At 40.4% G+C, this 18,317-nt stretch overlaps 1 protein-coding gene across 1 annotated transcript in view; it reads left to right on the top strand.

Moving 5' to 3' along the window:
- MND1 (meiotic nuclear divisions 1) overlaps window positions 1-10,316 on the top strand; it is a 40,561-nt gene extending 30,245 nt beyond the window's left edge. The window contains exons 7-8 of the mRNA XM_063336470.1: window positions 8,360-8,404; window positions 10,116-10,316. Of these exons, the coding sequence (XP_063192540.1) occupies window positions 8,360-8,404; window positions 10,116-10,222 (152 nt within the window). The 3' untranslated portion in view covers window positions 10,223-10,316. The remainder of the gene's footprint in view (window positions 1-8,359; window positions 8,405-10,115) is intronic.
- Window positions 10,317-18,317: the final 8,001 nt, after the last annotated feature.

Consider the following 18,317-nt stretch of genomic DNA (forward strand, 5'->3'; position numbering starts at 1 on the left):
AGCTGTTGAGGTGCTCAGGAAGGGTAGACACTTGATAAAATTTGTGATGTGGAAAATGGCTACTTGTGACTACATTTATGATACTCCTTGATTTAGAAATGAATCGGCACCAATCCATTTGGCCATGTTTTGAAACCCTGAAGACAGCATCAAATGGAAGTAATCTATAGATCATTTATATATGAAACAGAAAGGCTTTTGTAGAGTGATTATTTTGCTTCTCTCTCACAGTATTAGACCTGCTCGGTTAGTTGTGTATGGTACCATTCATTCAGACTGTTTTGATAAACTTAAGGTGATAGTCAAAGGAATTTTTTTAAAAATACTGGTTTATATCTTTTCATGACTTCCATATGCAAAATGAGGTCAGGAAAGGGATGGTGGATTTTTAATTTGTTGTCTTCAGTGCTAAGTTGCAGGACTGTCCAACGTAGTCTTCCCTGGCCTCGTTTAAAAAAAATGTGTTGCCAGTCTCACATGTTAAGAAATCTCCCATATGTTATTGGATGGTAGGGTATGTTTTCATTATGGGTTTGTCTAGATTAGGACCATATATTATCAGTGTATATTCCTAATATAGATACCTTGTTCTGTGCTGTTTAACTGCAGTCATTTTGCAGGGCAGGTTGTATGAGTACAAGAGTAACCTTGGCATTGGTGGTGTATTTGAGAGTATTTCCAATGGTTTTTCTCCCCTTCTCACTTTAACATTTTATGAGCTAGTTTCACTGTCAAGAATAGGATATCAGAAAAAAAATCTGGAATGGAGAAACAATTTGGAAACACCTAGAACACAGAGAATTTGTCTTTGCCACTGTAAGAGACCTTTGGAGTTGGGAGAAGTTTGTCTTTGGTGTTTTGGCTCAATTTTGCATGATACTGTGGTAAGGAAAATAGGGGAATACAATCCTGATGAAATTGCAGTAGTTTGAATCTCAGACTCTTTTATAATTGTACTCAAGGTGTATTCATTAGTAACTGAGTATCAGAAAGGGAGGTTGAATTGAACAGGTTCTAATAGGGTCTGTCATGTCTGTGCATCTGCTCAGTATTTGTATCAAGGAGCTCGATAATAGAATAGAAGATACGCTTTTGTTACGTTTGCAATGACGAAACTAGTAGAGACTGCACACACAAAGGACAAGGTGAGATTTCAAAATGAGCTCAGCAAACTGCAAAGATAGTCTGAAAAAACACTGAATAAAATTCAGTAGTGGCGAATACAAGGATGGATATGTATTCAAAGATACCGTATTACGCGAATGAATTGGTTCAGGGTGGAGAGATTGAAAAAGATGTCAGGGTTATAGTAGTTTACAGGTTGACTATAAGACATTCTTATTGTGAAAAGCAAAATCTCCATACTAAGATACAAAGACACAATTATAACCAGCAATGAGATGTATGAAATAATCTTTCTACTCAAGTTGGCATTGGTGAGGCTTCAGGTGTAACACTGTGTCAGTGTTGGATATCCTACTGGAGAAGTATGTAACTAACTAGGGAGAATTCAGAGTAGAGCAAAAAGACCAGGCGTTGAGCAATCACATTCCAGGAGAAAAAACTCTACAAAAATAGGGCTTAAAAGAAGACTGCTCCTGGTGGGCTTCACATATCTGTATCTCCTTCAAAAAAGGAAAGGAATAGCCTGTTGCTCATCTTCATGGAGAGCTCGGCAATAAGTAATAGCCTTAAATTGCAGGAGGGGAAAAAGTTGAAAAACTATTCTAATGGTAGCAATAATCAATCACAGACCTAGATTGCCTAGGAAGGCTGCAAAAGCTTTAACACAGGCAACCTTAAAAACAGGCTACAAATCCTCAGAAATGGCATAGGTAAGGTTGGACATGCATTGAGTCATTGGTAAAGAGACCGGAGGACCTCCTGCGACGCTTTCCAGACTCTTCTCTGCGACTTCTGTGACGCGTGAAGCATGCAGCAGAGTGACATCCTGAACTGGACAGAAAGCATAGTGCTCTGGGATGGGCCTCCTTGCAAAATGCAGTTCAGCAGCACCGAAGTTTGCAAGTTCCTTTAGCTGTACGGCGGGTATGGAGTTTATTAGTAAATGAAGTGAGGAGGTGGGAGTTGTCCACTGAAGGAAAAACAAAGTATTGTTAGGGAACCCTGATTCAGGGAACACTGAATCAGAAACCTGGTTTCCCTTTTGTAAGCACATTGCTTCTCTCTGTTCTTTGGATAAGAATAGATGTATTTTAGTTACGCAACTAAGATTTCAGCGTGGGCTTTCAGGTAGAATACTTGAAAGGTAAATGGTCTTTTTCTGTGGGTACATGAATATAGTAAACTTAAGTGCAAGAGCATGTATTTGCATAGAGGAATCTTTTGGTAGCAATTCTGACAAATTCTGTTGGACATTTTTCAGAGAGACACTGTGTACATCCTGATGAAATTTGACAGTGTGACCTTTTCATATCGGGCAGAGGAAGCTTTTGCTGATGAGACTTGACACTTTTTTCAAACACACTAACAAAGATTGCAGACCCTTTAAAAGCATATTCCCAGAGATGTGGATCAGCTTATTAGTAGCTTTACTATGCACTGCTCACCATATAGACAAGACTGGCACTATGTTATGTATTTGCTCAGGTTTATTTTCAAGCACATATATACACACGCACAGCTGTTGCAACAGAAATGCTAATTTAATTAATTCATATATCAAAATTTCATGATTATTTTTCTATCACAAACATCTTAATATATTATGTTCTATGTTTTTCAAAATAGTTGTAGATCAGTAGGGAGGATTCATAATCAACACTTTTTCTTGTAGTTCTGCAACTTTATTCAGAGTCAGTTTTGTTATTTAGTGATATGTCAGTATAAATAGTTCTATTGAATTTGTGATGTCATTTAAATGAGAAATCATATCTATGCATTGACTCGAATTTAGTCATGAATTCTGAAGCATTGTGACTTGTTGATTAATATCATGGGGATAAGTGTTATGTGGGATACTGGAGTATGGGGGAGAATGATGTGTTATTTTGAATTCAAAGGAGTTGACAGTATTCTGATGTGCTATCACTCTTCTACACAAGAGCTCTTTATTCTGCTTCTAAGACGAAACACCTCTTTGGGAAGCATGGGGGAAGGTAAAGCTTGCATATCGTGTAGAGGTATCTCTGCCTAATACTTGGTTACAAAAAATTCTTCTAAAGCTGTTCTTGCTATGTTGTGAGTTACCCTGTTGACAGTGTTGTAGACTACTTAGTCTCAAGGATACTCAAATGTGGACTTTAAAGAAGGCACTTGATGGCACCGTTGCCATTAATAGTCTTCAATGGCAAGCTACAGTCTCTCGATGAAGGTCTCTGGTGTCAGTTTGTGGATGGACGTGCCGCAAGGAGTTATTAGGCAGTTGGCTTTTGTACTCTCCGTGGATGACAGGTGTATGGTTGGACTCTGTGATCTTAAAGGTCTTTTCCAACCTGAATGATTCAATGATTCTAGGTATAATTTCTGTGTTCACCTTCTACCCTGGCCTCTAGAGATGGGCTCTTTATTTGCATGAGACATTTTCATTAATGGGAAAGATTTTGGAAATTTTGCATCACAGGATATTATTATGAGGCATCTGCAAGAAAAATAGAGAAATATAATTCTGTCACAGTCTGATGATAGCGAGGTAAAGTTTTTGGAAGGTGAGGTCAGATTGCGAGCAAGAGAATGGATAACTCTGCAGAAGGCAATGGATAATTGGACTCATTTGAGATTCAAGTTCTTATACTCTTGTTATGGTAGTTGCCATTTTTCATATTTAAATTCAGTCTAAGTGGATACAGAATTATTACTGGAATTCAAATCCGCCTAATGCAATTAATTTACCCTGACCAGTTTCATGAGAGAGATTGGGAATCTTCGGGCTAATAATCCTCACTGGCCTGTGAGAACAGTTGCAGCTGTTCTCTGCATTTCATGCAGAAGAATTGCGATCCACACTGTAAAATTACTCTCTCATGTGCATGCTGAAGACTGCAGTTGTATTTGGCATGTATCTCCTAACAGTCCCACAGGCTGATGGGTGACCGTCTCCTTGAAAAGGTGCTAGTTCCCTCTGCAGTCATGTGTCTTTTAAGACATCTTTTAATGCACTTGCCTGCATTAAAAAGCACGTTTCAAACCCTCCCTCCCTTTCTTTTTGGACAGTCACTGCTGCTGGGCCTTCCTTTCATTACCTTTGCTTTCCTCTAAGGCGATACAGGGGATTGTCCCTGTGATAGGGACAATCACAGATGCATAGGACAATGCATAGGACCCAGTTCACAGAATCTGGGCTTTTTGAGTTCCCTGCAGTTCTCCAGAGATACCTGGAGTTGAGGAAAGAAGAGACTTCCATGAGGACTGTCAAAACTAACTTAGTCTGTCACTGTTTACGGCATATTTCTAGGTGTGTTTTGTTAACACAGACGAGTGTTGCAAGCCATGCTGCTCCTGGGCCCTGTGTTGCTGTACATTGTGGTTGCTTTTGTTCAGTTCAGGAATGAAAATGCAAGCTTCCGTTTTCGTGCTGAGAAAATTCCAAATGGGCCTGAAACTGGTCAACAGAGGATACAGGTGTGTGCCTCAGCCAAGTGAATGACTTGTATCCTGCAGGCATGGGAGCAAGAAAGTCGATTGATGCATCGTCGCACAAATTGGTGAAATAAATATGCAATGTCCAGAACAAATGGATTATTCTGTTGCCTCCAGACAGCAATGGTATATATGTCAGCCTATGTGCAGATGTATAAAGTAGAGCGTAACTAGGGACCAATAGTGGTAATGAGAACATCTGGAACATATGTTGCCTCCTGTATTGTTCATCTCTTCTGCACATTTGGGCTTTTTGTTGTCTTGCACAGCTTCTGTGCTGGAGCACTATTTAGTAGCTGCCAAAAATGAGGTTCTGATAGAGCAGCTGTGGCCAGCAGGAGCATCAGCAGGACTCCAGCTGAGCTTGGGACGCAATGGTTGTGGTGGGTTTGGCAACTAGCCAGCGGCCCTAAGCACTATCTCGGGGTTTCTCCTTTTTACAGTTCACGCAGTTTGTGTCCTGATTCTTCTTTGGTGTATACATTTTTAAGTTCCCATGCTGTTGTTTTCTTTAGGTCTTAAACTTTCTGTTTCAGTGCAATCTAAAATCCAGGAAGACAATGGCTGTATGATCCTGTGGAGCTAAAGAACAGGCAATCAGAAGTAGCATGACTTTGAGTTACATCAGTGCATAAAGTAGGTGTGTCTGGGGGATGTCTGTTTTATTACTCCTCCTTTCCCCCACCCTCCATGCATGTTCACATACAGATGACTCAACCAATGAAAGTTTCAACAAGCAACTATAAAACGTTTCCAAAAAGTAGACAAGGTGCAGATTCCTTCATTTCTCTCAGTTCTTGTGATGGAGTTGGCAGCCTCTGGAAGATGCTGGTGATGACGCAGATGTATACCTGGTGTCTTCTGATGATGCAGGTCCATAACCTGCTGATACCTGTTCCTCCTTCCTCTTTCAGGCATGGCGTTGGATACAGCAGGCAGTCAAGGTCCTGCAGTGGAACTGTAGCGAAGCGTTGAGCCTCATCCCAAGGGACTTTAATCTTGTCTTCAGATAGCTAAATGCTCAGCCCATAGCCATGAGACAACAGCTGAGGAGTTTCTGGAGAATGATGAGATGTGTTTCCCTCACCCAAAATTAAAGAAAAAGAAACGTGAGGGGAAGATTTAAGTGAAGGAAAGGCATTAGCGGTTAAGCAGACTGCAGTGCCACCCTGCAGCAGTGGCAGTGACAGTCTCACTTGATGACAGTGCAAGCTGTCATGTTTGCATGAGCTTGCTTAGACAGGACACGAGGAACATGTGGGAGCTTTGCAGCTTGCCAAGCTAGCTGGCATTGCTGCTGATACAATATGCCTGATGGTCTCAGCAACTTTGAAGATGGCAGAATAATCCATACCTGCATCCCTACGGTGCTGTCGTGTATATGGGTGTGTGGCCAGCCAGTGTAAATGGGAAATGGCAAGCAGCAAACGCTTGCCCCGGCCTCTTGTGAATGTATTTCCTGGAGATGTCATGTGCCTAAGGCTTTACAAATGGCTCCAGTTTCCCCAACCCTGAGCCCCCTGGCAGCAGAGTAATATGGAGGAAGCATGTTCCCAGCCTCTGAAGGACTGAGGCAGTCTCTTCTTTGATATTCAACCAGATTGTTTGAATGTCACCTTCCCCATCTTGAAGTTCCACCTCCACCTGTGATCCTTCCACACTTCTACCATGACACACTGCTGCCAGTCTGTCATCAGTCCCAAGTGGTGCATGGTGATTCACACGACTAAAATACTTCTTCATTTTATTTGTATAACTTTTATTCTCAGGAGTTTCTTTCGTTGGGTTTTTTTTTGTTATTTCTCTGCTATTTAAGTCACTGAAGATGCTGCCTACTGTGGGATTTCCCTGTTACAGCTTCCTGCTCTTACTACCATGATTTCATTTCTAGCCACAGCTCGGTTATAGGCAGCCACCACCATTCTAACCACCATGTTGCCCAACCTGTATCTGTTGGTCACCTCAGCCTTTTCTTTGACAGCGGTAAAAAGTCACATTTTAAAACCACATGATCGCATGTGTGTATTTTAACATGCATAAGCAACGTTTGAAGGGGGACAATGGACCATGCTGCCACTGTTTGTTTTTTAAAATGCACTGTACTGTATTGTCAGCGTGCTTTAGGCACAGGGCTGGGTGCTGAAAGCTGCAGGAACTTAGAGCTGGTGTGTGATGCAGAAGCAGTGGGCTCGGCTGGTGAGCTGCTTCCAGCCAAGCAGAGGTTTCTGCTGAGAGCGAGCACGTGCTGGGGAGTAGGCTGGCTTCCCCGCCATCAGGATCCTGTCACCACGCAGCTCTGGATCCCCAGAATTTACTGTCATCCTGCTTTTCCCCTCCTTCATTTCAAAATTCATTACTTGGAGTCAAATACAGCTTTCCAGTTTTGCTCTAGAGTTTCAGAAGAATGCAGAGGGAAGTATCATAGCTGACACATTTAAAATCTTGACCAGTGAAAGCCCTTATGCTGCTGACGTGCTTTAAGTAGCGTTAGGTAAAGTCCTGTTCAAAATGTCATTGGCTGCCAGTCTGTTGTCACTGCTGCCGGTCAGGGAACTGAACAAGTCGGGGTGGCAACAAGAAGTCAGCAAAGGAAATAAGGAATGTCTCTCTCAATCTAGGAATAACTTGAATTTCTGATGCACGCAAGCAAGCAAAAATGCCATCTTCTCACCCACTCCCGTTTTTTGCCCATCTTTCTTTTTTGTTTCTCTTCATGCTGTGCCCAAACTTTCTAATTGTAGATCATCTTTAGAAACTGCAGTGGTTTTGAAATGGTATTTTACTCTGATTTAAACATTTTTCATATCGCTTACTGAAGTATTAAGGGTAGAATAATGAGTGCTTACCTTCCTGTGTGCTAGCAGCTGATTTTTCAACATAATTTAATTTTGCCTGAAGTATAATCTTTATAACAATGGATACCCAATCATATATTCGCTTCTCAGCACCCATGGAGACAAATTTCATGCTGACCATTCAAATAAGTATTATCATGCAAGTACTAACAAGACTAACTGGGAATAACTAAGTTATGTGTAGGCGTGAGAACCATAACGATTCTGATAAATTCCCACGTTACAAACCATCCTGCTTGATTTGATTCGGTACTTATTTTAATGGGAGCAAGGTGATCTAAGAGGAATTTTTCTTGATACTGTTTTGCCTCATGGAAACTATATAAAAGCTATTTGTAGTAATGGCAATTTACTATTATATATTTAGATCTGGAGCAGTGGTAAGGGAGGGAAGCCAAGTTTAATAACCAGGAGCATTATTTTGTTTTCATTTCACTGAGGGGGTTCTCAAAGCCCGGGAGACCTTCCAGGACCAGATGATAAATGTTTGGATTAATGTGATAGACTGTTACCCTTGTCATTTTCTTATCTGTATAGAGTCATACATACCTGTGTGATGGATTACTTATGTATAGAGAGGATTATAAAATATTTTCCAATTAAACCCCCAGGCAAATCAAACCAGGATTATTTTATTTAAAATACACTTCAGAACCTCAAAGTTGTTCATATGGTATCTTTTATGTTTCTTTGCTCCTGTTTTTCTTTAACTTGGCTTGTGCTTGTTGGAACCTTAAAAGCATAAAACAGAAGAAGGGTTTGGAAGCAGTAGAATAACTTCCTTATAGTGCGTGCTTCCCTAAAAATGACATCAATAAAATAATTAATCTATATGCCTTGAAATTATTGTATGATTTTACTCTGATGTTTGCTTTTTTTGGTGTTTTTTTTTTTCTCTATTTCAGGACAAACAAACAAAGTAGCCAAGGAGGCAGCCAATAGATGGACTGGTGTGTATGCATTTATATTCCTTAACACAGCTTCAGACTAGAGGAATTTGAGTAAAAGAAGTACTTATTGTTAAGAATTTTAAATTTCATTAGGACTTGATGTAGAATAGCCCTCACTTACAAAAACATGCAGAAATATATTTTGCTTCTAAATCGTCATGATTCAAAAAAGAATACCTTTTCTCAGTTTTGTTAGTGAATGTTAACAACAGATTTGTTCTTCTGGTACTGTCTTGCGCACCGTGTTAAAACTGGCAGCTCATTTTTTTGGTTGAGTTTAAATCTCTTAAGACAAGGAAAACTTTAATAGAAAGAGACGGGAACTGGTGGTGTTTGGCACTGTCATAATTTGAGATATTCAGAAAGCTTAATTCTTCCTTTCTGAATTGTCATCTGTTTCTAAAGCGTAGACTGCTTTGTGGAACCTTATTGCTGCTACCATACGATGGATGCTAATGTAATTTCTTAAGCTAATTCATCAGCTTTGACACGTAGGAAAAATGCTGCACGGTTTTGAAGAAGATTACTGTGATACTGTGAAAATTGAGTTTAACTCAATTTTCTGTTGTTTTTTAGCTTTGCTATATTGCTATCATTTCCATTTTGTGAGGCAAGCAATGTGTACGTCCTTACTTTTTAAAAAATTATTTGGAATATTGTTTGTAACTTTTTTGTTTAGAATTCATGTACTACTGATGAACTTCTCACTATCATCAGTTATGCCAAGTGCAGCAAGATATTACAGTCATAGTCTTTTGACTGTTTTATTTTAAATCTTCATTTGCACTGGGTTGTTTACTGCATATGGGGAAACAAAGTTGTTATATATTTGAAAATAACTTCTCGGGCTACTGTTGTCAGGGCTTTCTACTTTGCCAGGCTATTGATCCTAAGGTCTTGCAAGAGATAATGCTGTAGAAGGTACTTTGCTGTTCAATTAGACAATTAGGTTATATGCTGTAGCGTATTTTTCTTTGAAGAGACAGTTTTAAAACCAAGTGTCTGATGGTTAAAGAAAAAAAATATTTCTAAGGTGCGCAGACGCAGCGACTGCTTCCTGTCTTAAGGAATGCTGCAATTTATGGGTGTTAGCAGGGAAATAGTGAGTTTCAATCCATACTGCAGTGAAAAATGATGTTAAATTGAAGAGAATGTATATGCTAAAATAATAGTAATGTGATTCTAAAAGAGAAATGCTGACTAAAATACAGCTATTTGAATCTCTCCATTTTCTTTCTTTATTTACTTTCAAATAAAATATATATTATCTGAACAAACATATGCAGGACTAGAAAGGACCTTATGGTTAATTTGAATCTGATTTTTGCAGCTGTAGACACTCACAAAGTAGGTGTCCAGTTGGAAAAGGATGTATAAAATACTTCTTATGCATATTCACACTTTCCTCATCACTCTGTAGCGGGCTTACACTGTAATTGTAGCTTTCAGTCTTCTCATAGAGGAGGAGCAAGAAAAGATCAAGGTAACCTCCAAAAAATAAGACATATTTTACTTAGTACTGAGTAAAAATATGTCATTAACAAAAGCCTCCCATTTTCTGTTCTAAATCTACTTAGTAATGATGTTCCCCACTAGGTACCTTTTTCATACACACAGAGAGAATGCAAATTGAAGGATTTTGTTGTAGCCAAGACTATAGTTCATGCTTTCCTAAACATTAGAAACTGAATGGTTTTTATTCTGTTTACAGATAACATCTTTTCAATAAAGTCCTGGGCCAAACGTAAATTTGGATTTGAAGAAAGCAGAATTGACAAAAGCTTTGGAATCCCAGAAGATTTTGATTACATTGATTAGGGTTCAGCAGTTCATGGCTGACAGAGTTGTACATAGTTTGTTAAATATTCTCAGTTGGCATTAAAAGTGTATCTGAATCCTCTCTGAACGACTGGTCACCCTTTAAATAGCATGTTTTGTTAAAGTTAATAAAATTCTAAAAATATTTGTGGCGTTTCCTTTTTTTTCCTTGTACTCTCTGGACAGTAAATCACTTGGTTACTTCTATGAGAGATCAACTAAGAGTGGACAGGGGTTACCAGGAATAATTATCACAATTTCCTGAGGCTGGTTTTTACTCTTCTTTTGCTTAACTGGGAGTAGTACTAAAGAGCAGGAAGCTCCAGGAATTTAGGTTTAAACATGTTAAAGACTTCCAAGTGGAAATAATAGGAGACATTATGGAATCGAATGAATTTTTCCCTCTGTGCGAGAATGAAATACAAAAGATGCAGAATCCATTAATGGAAAACAGTGAAGACAAGGAGGATGTGAGTAGAAAGGCTGAGGCCTGATTTCAAGTTGTTCTTTATTGTGTTGCTAGAATGGCTGGTAAGTTTAGTGACAAAATTTTGCTTGTTGGAAAATATTAGTTCATCAGAGCTAAATATGTTCCAGCGAATGTACTGGCTTTGACACTGAGAAAGCTTCTCTGTTCGAGATTGCATAGGAGAGGGAGCAAAGAGCACCCGTCCATCCATTCGCACCACAGTGCACCCAATTTACGGTGCTAAAACGGTATGTGAGAGACCAAATTCAATTTGCTGTTCAAATTGAATTGAGGATGCTGAGCATCCTTGGGTTTATGTACGTTTTTCAATTTCAGACTAAAAAAGCAGCCAACCAAAATAATACATTCCAGAAGATCTCTTTTTTGTTTGGTGAAATTTCACAGGCGCCTCGCTTTTTATCCCCTTCTGGTTTCTAGCTCTGACCAGTGCGTGGCTACCAAAAGAGGGGTGGAGAGTACAGGCTGGTTTCGTACCTCCCACAGCTATGGACTGCAGGACGGCATTTCTGCTGCTCACCTCCCGAGGGTATAAGCTTTACCTTCACAAGGCAGGCGGGCCTGCCGCAAGGTAGACGTGTGTATCGCTGAAAGCGTCTGTCTGTCTGTCTTTTCTGCCACCTGCGACGCGAGTATCGCTGAAAAGGTGCCATTTAGCAGGAGATATGCTCAGAAGCCTGTCTCCTGTCACCTTTCCAATTAAAAAGCAGTTCAGCGCGTGTTAAAATCCCAGGATTTCAGGTGTGCTCCCGGCTATTGTCATCCCATGTCTACGAAGACAGCAAAGCTATTGGTAAGATACCAAGTGGAAGATTTTCCTCTTACAGAGGTAGCGTAGGAAGCTATCTGTTGCCTAAAGGAAAATGTATGTGATGCCTGGCACGTAGTAAAATGTCACTGTGCTTACAACATTGTTGCAATGGAGACATTTCCTTTTATGCGTTTGGAAAGATTTTATTCCTAATATGTCCAATATTTAACATAAAACGTGTTAGTAACTGAGTAACAGCTTACCAGCTGCTAACTGGTAAAAGCTGAATGCAAGCAGGTAGTACTGAGCTGAATGCAGTGTTTCTTACCAGGCCTGGCTTCTGCCCCCTGAACGGCGTGCTGTCCACCAAAGCTACCTGATGGTGCCAAACCAAAGTACCGATACGCAAGTAGCTTGGGTGGTTGTCCTTACTCTTGGATTTTGTGCTCTGAAACACTAGAGAAAAAGCTTTTTCTGTTCGTTGTAGACTATCGCTCTTAAGTGATTATTTTATTAATTTTTTTTTTTGCTAAACGTCTCTTCTCTCTGTGAATCTGTTCTGTACCACCAGAAGGACGACAGAAGCTCCTTGGCTTGGCACATCTGCATTTGAGAGCACGTCTCTGCCACACATGAGATGATGATGATGACTCAAACGCCTTGTTTGTATGAAGGAACATTGAGCACGTGAGCTTGTTGATGGTTCCTGCCTCTTAGAATCACTTTCACGTGGCTGAGCTTCTACTCGTCAAGGAGTCTCGGGTAGTTTATGGGCTGTGGCAGTTAGTGCACAAGACTTCCTCTGGTACCTGTGGGGATGAGGGTTTCTTACTAATTTTTACTGCTTTGGCTACTTTCCAAGTTCAAGAAGGAAATGAAGATGACCAGCTATGTAAGTTTAGCTGCAATATTGTGGCTTCCTGTCTGTAGGGTGAAAGCATTGTGAGCTGTAATAAAACCATTAAATATAATCTATAGCAACTAAATAACTGTACTTGAGGTAGACTTGCTTAGAGATGCTACAGTCAGCCAGCGTGAGCACCACCTTTAAAATGTCAAACACAGCCCTCATGCTTTGGACACAAAACGTAAGTAGTTGAAGCACAAGGAATTTCTAGCAATACAATTTTCTGTAGTTTTGGTTTTTGTTTTAGAGGTACGGAATAGAACAGAGACATGCAGTCGTACCCTGTTTTCTACTCCTGTCTTTTACTCGCGGTGTTGGTTAGCAAGCCTGGCAGGCCTGTAAGGCCACAGTTTTGCAACAACCAGAACAGTTGTTTCTCAGCTAACGAGAGGCAGGGAAGAGGCAGAGCTTTATCAGAAACTGATGCTTATTCCTCTAGAGGAATTGATTTATTTTGTGCTACCTTTCTCGTGATTCTGCATTTTTAGTGTAGGTGACTTTCAACAGGAAAAGCAAAGCCAGATCCTTTCTGAGACAAAAAGTGACAGTGTGTGTGTCTTCAATATTCCAAGACGCTTTCAGAGCGATGCATCTGCTCGCTTTTGGAAGCTTTTCTTCTTAAAAAGATATGCATCAGACTGCTAAATCCCATGGTATGAAACCATGCAAGATTATGTGGTTTGAGATGTGTGTTCACTTGAATTTTTAGACTTTTGTTTTCTGCTGAGTTAAAATCCCCGAACAGTTAAAATGATTTTCCTTCTCCTGAGATGTTTTTGGCTATTAGCCTATAAGAAAAATGAAAATAATCTGATCTTGTGTTCCAATTTGTTTCATCAAAGTTTTCCTGAGATAGAATCTGGGATATTTCTGAAGAATCTAACATGAAAATGGTGGGGTTTAAATGCTCACTTCTGCTGTCACTCTTGTGGTTATGTCACAGCTATATTATGTATATGTCTTCCTCTTTTTTTTTTTTTTTCTTCCCTTCTGCCCTGTGGGTTTTTTGCCCATGTAAGGTAAATATTTTCAACTCTTCTAGCTCAGTCAGGAGGTCAGGCCCTTACTATGATTCAGGTTTATAATTAAAGCAGCTACTAGTACAAAGTGTGAAAATCAAAGGCGGTTGTTTTTAGCAGAGTCTGCAGCTCTTACGGGAGCACTATCAGGTCCAGCTTTTCCAAATACTCTCATGAGGAGTTTATCAGCACAGTACCAGGCTGAGGTGTTGGGTAAACCTACTCTTTGTGACTGATGTTGGCTAACCACTGTGAAGCAAACAAGAGAAAATATTTGTTTGTACCTGATCTGCTTAGAAATCTTACCAGTTTAAAGAAAGTTCGCTGACTGTATCTGCGCTGAAACAACCTGTTCTGCCTCAGCTTTTCTTTTTACTAGCCATCTGCATGCTCTGCTCAACACCAAGCATGACTCTAGGGCTCCTTTTGTGGTACTTGTGGAACATTAAAATGTTAACAGTCACGAGGGTTTAGGTTTTGACGTAATTCAGCTCCTAAACCTTTCATTAATGCATCCTCTGAAATGTCATTACTCTTTGAGGGTGTAGTAACCTACATGTTTTAAAAGGGAAAATCCAGGTTCTGAAGCAAATGGCACAGTGATGCTGAGGCCGAGTGGCAAAGCTGGAACTGAAACTTACTGAGAGAACGATGGGAAAAGAAACCCAACCTGTGATGATGACTGAGAAGTTTGATGCAGGAGCTCCTTAACAGAGCCCTCCTGTCGCCCAGGCGTATTTCCACTAGTCAGGCGACCTGGCTGGTGCTTACCTTCACCTTGTTTCTTGTAGAGGTGAGGCTTGCAGGATTACATTTTCTGTCATTTCACTCCTCCTTTTCCCTCCCAGTGTTCTTAAATTTTGCAGCGGATTTCAGCTAAATTTAGTCTGAGGGCCTGTGGTGTGAGCTCACAATGTATCTGTTCTGCTTGGCTGGCTGCCTGATAAATACGGGCTTTTCCTTTCCCACCTGCCAGCTCAGGGACTCGAGAAGGGGTAGCGCATGCTGGGGCCGGGGGGGAGGAAGGAAAAATGTCAAAGATGGCTGTGAAAGATCTGGAAGCATTTGGTGCCTGCTGGTGGTGGAGTTCACGTGAGGGTCTGGCAGCGTTGCTGGGGATAAGGTGGGATGGTGTGTGCATCATTTCAGTGGGAAGGAACGCGGATCTAGGAAACTGGTCTCTTCGCAGCCTGACTTCGTTACTTCTGCTCATGGAGCTGTGATTTTTAGTCTGGGGGTTTGTGGCACTGTAAATTTACATGAGGCTTTACTGAGACAGCAATTAGGTATCTTGCCTGTGACAGAATCAGCACTCCCCAGAAGTACACGTCTGGTGGCTTCAACAGCTGGAGTCCTTGGCTGGTCCTCAGTGTCACACAGGTGGCTGGATTCCTCCGTGTGCAGTTAGCTGCCGTCTAGATACAATGCTTGTGTAAGCGCTCCTGTGCTTGAGGGACCTGCCTCCACCGCAGCGACAGCCTTTCTCTTCAGCTTCCTTTTCTCCTTGTTCCTTTTGCGTTTTCTCTTCCATCCCTCCACTGTCGTTTCCCTTTCAGCTCTGCTTACAGAGACTACGTAGGCTGAGCGAGCAACGTGCTGCAGTCCGTACAGATGGCTGCCCGTCTTACTCCTCCTCTCGCTGACAGGCCTGTCAGCGCACACCTTCCAGAGCACGGGCCTATCGGAAGGTAAGCATCTATACATTAGACTTGGCCTCTTTGAACTGCATGTGCAGAAGGTTGCGGGTCAAGAAGACTAAAGGGCAAAAAACTCTATGGGCGCCACCACAAGCACCACTGAACATTTCAGGCTCACCTCGGAATCTGTGTAATGCCCCACAAATGAATGAACAGTTTTTATATTATGGATAGTTTGGTCATTGGTCATTAATTCACCTAACCTAGTCAGAAAAATTTTCCTTCGGGGGAAAAAAACAACCACCAACTGGTGAAGTATTTATAAAGAGCAGCTTTCAAAGCAAAACCTGCTGGGCAATTTTCTGTTTCCAGTTGTTTGATGATATTCTGAGATTTGAAGATACTCTGAGAAACGAAGCCTTTCCACGTGAAAGACTTCATCTAAAAAACTAGTGCGTCCTTTTGTTTCAAGAAGTCTTTACTGGTCTGTTGGCAACCTGCTGTAAAGTAAATCCTGTAACAGTCTGAGGGGTACCCTTTTTCAGGTCAGGTGATGAACTGTGCTGCTGCTGAACCCCAAAAGAAAAAGCTGTTAAAATTACGGCTCCTAGAGAAAGCCAGTGGAGGAAGAAGTTGTGTTTGAAGTGATGTCGCCGTGTCTTACAGGGTTCCACCTCTCTCCCTGGCTGCCTTTGTTCGTGTCACCTGCCTTTAGGCTGCACGTTGGTGGCATTTTGAGATCAAATTGTTATGTTGAGGTGCAAAAGCTGGTTTTTTCTCATTTCTGCAGTCTACAGTGGGAAAAATTACATTTTTTCCCCTTCCCCTTTCTGTTTGTTTTTTTTTTTTTTTTTTTTTTTTTAAAGGCCGGGGGGAAGTACAGGCGAAAAAAATCAATCACATCGTATTTTCTTTTCATTACTAGCCATTGAAAATAACGCATCTGTCTGATCCTAGCATTCTAGAGGATCTTTGAAGGAAGATAAAAGTCAGATTTTCATATCTTGTTCACAGTTTCTCAGAAAAATTAATTGCCTATTGAGTCACATTTATATTTTTTCCCCTTGTTATGCTGCACTTGGTCAAAGACATACTCCCAGCGGCAGAAATGTTTTTTGATTAATTTTTTGCATGGACATCAATTAATCATCATAATAAACTATATTCCTCTCTGGGCTTTCTGTCCTCCTAGAATATATTCTAGGGGATATGCTTTTAACTATATTTTTAAAAGCCAGGCAATTCCTGAGATCAGTGATTAAAAAAAACAAAAGTCAAGGCTCTGTAGCAGACCTGTTTGTTATTACGTGGTCATTAATATTGTATCTGTTTGAGAAGGATAGGTAAGAAATAACACCAAAGAGAGTTATACCAAGAGCTCCAAAACACCACTCTCTGTATCATCTGGTGAAAGGCGAGAAGCTTTATTTTTTCTTTTTCAGTATGCACTGATTTCAGTTAGGTATTTCTCATTAGCATCCTCAAGTATTAAATTTTAAAAAAGGAAAAAAAAAAAGGAAAAAAAGCTTGGATTATATGTTCTGGTTTTGTTGTAACTACTGTCAAAGGTTCAGTGAGTGAGTAATTTTTTTTTTAACAGTTATTTTGAGCAAACCACCGTCAAATCCATCTTTGGAGTCCATTAACTTTTTCTGGTCCTTTCAATTAAAGGTGTTATAGAAGTCCTGGCTTACTGTTCTGTCCTTAGATTGGAGGTGGTAAAAATGAAAATAGTTGAAATAATTCAAAATCAAAACTTCAGTTTAAAATGTTTTGTTCAAAATTGGTTATCACATCTTTGAAGCTGTCTTTTTTTTTTTTTTTAACCAGGAAAATAAAAAAGAAAAAAGTCTAGGAGCCCTTTCCATATCATTAAATGTCTAATTCATTAGAAGATTGTACAAACCTAGGAAAACCATGCATGTCTGAGTAGTACATACATCTTCGCTTTTTTGAGTAGGCATGATATAAAATCTGCATTTTAGGGTTGAGTATTTTTATTCTTCTTATTCTTTCTTCAATGGTTATGCTAGTTACCGACACAGAGAGCGTTATCTGTTAAATGCCCTTTACTAACATGCAAATTTGGCTGTTAACATGATAGGAACTTGGGAAATTAAAAAGGGGAATTTAATTTCAAATTTTTGGTTCTTTTTAGGCTTTTGCCTTGTCAGTCTTGAGCTAACAGAGTGGGAATTTTCTGACTCTGCTTTGGACCAACTTCCCAAATTAGAAAATTATAAATGAAAAGCATTGATTCCCGACTTGCTATGCAAATATTTCCTATACCAAACCCCAGCTGCATCATCCAGCTTTTGATGGGGAGCAGATAGAAAACAATAGCAATAGGTTTTTGTAAAGTTTTTTGCCTTTCTATGGTTACTATTATTGGTTAACATGCCTCCATCTTGAATTAAGGCCAAAGGAAGGAGAATTCACTGCTTAAAAAGCACTGACAAGATCTACACTTAGATCTATGATAGCAGTTCCCCTCTCAGCTCTTGTAGACAACTTTTTTTGGCTATAGTAACCCTAACAAACACTTATCTTGGCAAGTGAGTGGTGAATACTTGTACTCTGATGCAAGTGCTTTTGCGTCATAAACTAGTACACAATGGCGTAAGCAACCATTTACAATTAAATTAAAAATTTCAGAGGACTAAGCTTGCAGGTGTGCTATGGAGTTACTGAAAGAAACCATTTGATATCAAGCTCTCTACTTGACAATGTAATTTTTTCAAGATAGCACATTTCAGAGGCTTTAGTTTCATTCACCAAGCCAGTGCTAATGGAACGGTTCCGTCACCTCTTTGTATGAACCATGGCAATGATGGTGGGACACACGGTTTCAGCTTTTACTAAAACGAAAGAAGTTTTGCCAAGAAGCCAGTAAAGGAAGAACCTTCTGAGCAGCACCAGTCTACTTGAAAAAGAAACATTTCTGCAGCATGTGCCTCTACAGACTTGCTTGCTGAGTACTTCAAAAAGCATCCAGATCTGATTGAGTTAATTTTCTCATCCATTTCTGCGCTCACATCCTGCAAAAGCCCAGGGTTTGCCTCTTGTCTTCGCTCCACCTGACAGGTGTCATCTTATCTTGGCTTTTAGCCGTTAGAGGCTGGCCCCGGGAGTTCGGGCCGTGAGGTTCTCCTTCCAGCGCTGCGGGTGGCTGCGAGGGGAGATACTGCTCCTCGGTTACTGGTGGGCAGGGAACGGCCTCGTATCTGTCTGGAAAGCTGAAAAGCACTTGATAGCCTTGCGTGAAGAATTTTGTGGCAGTCCTAGTAGAGCATT

The sequence above is a fragment of the Chroicocephalus ridibundus genome, chromosome 5 (genome assembly GCF_963924245.1).
Source record: "Chroicocephalus ridibundus chromosome 5, bChrRid1.1, whole genome shotgun sequence".
In the NCBI taxonomy this organism is placed as follows: Eukaryota; Metazoa; Chordata; class Aves; order Charadriiformes; family Laridae; genus Chroicocephalus; species Chroicocephalus ridibundus.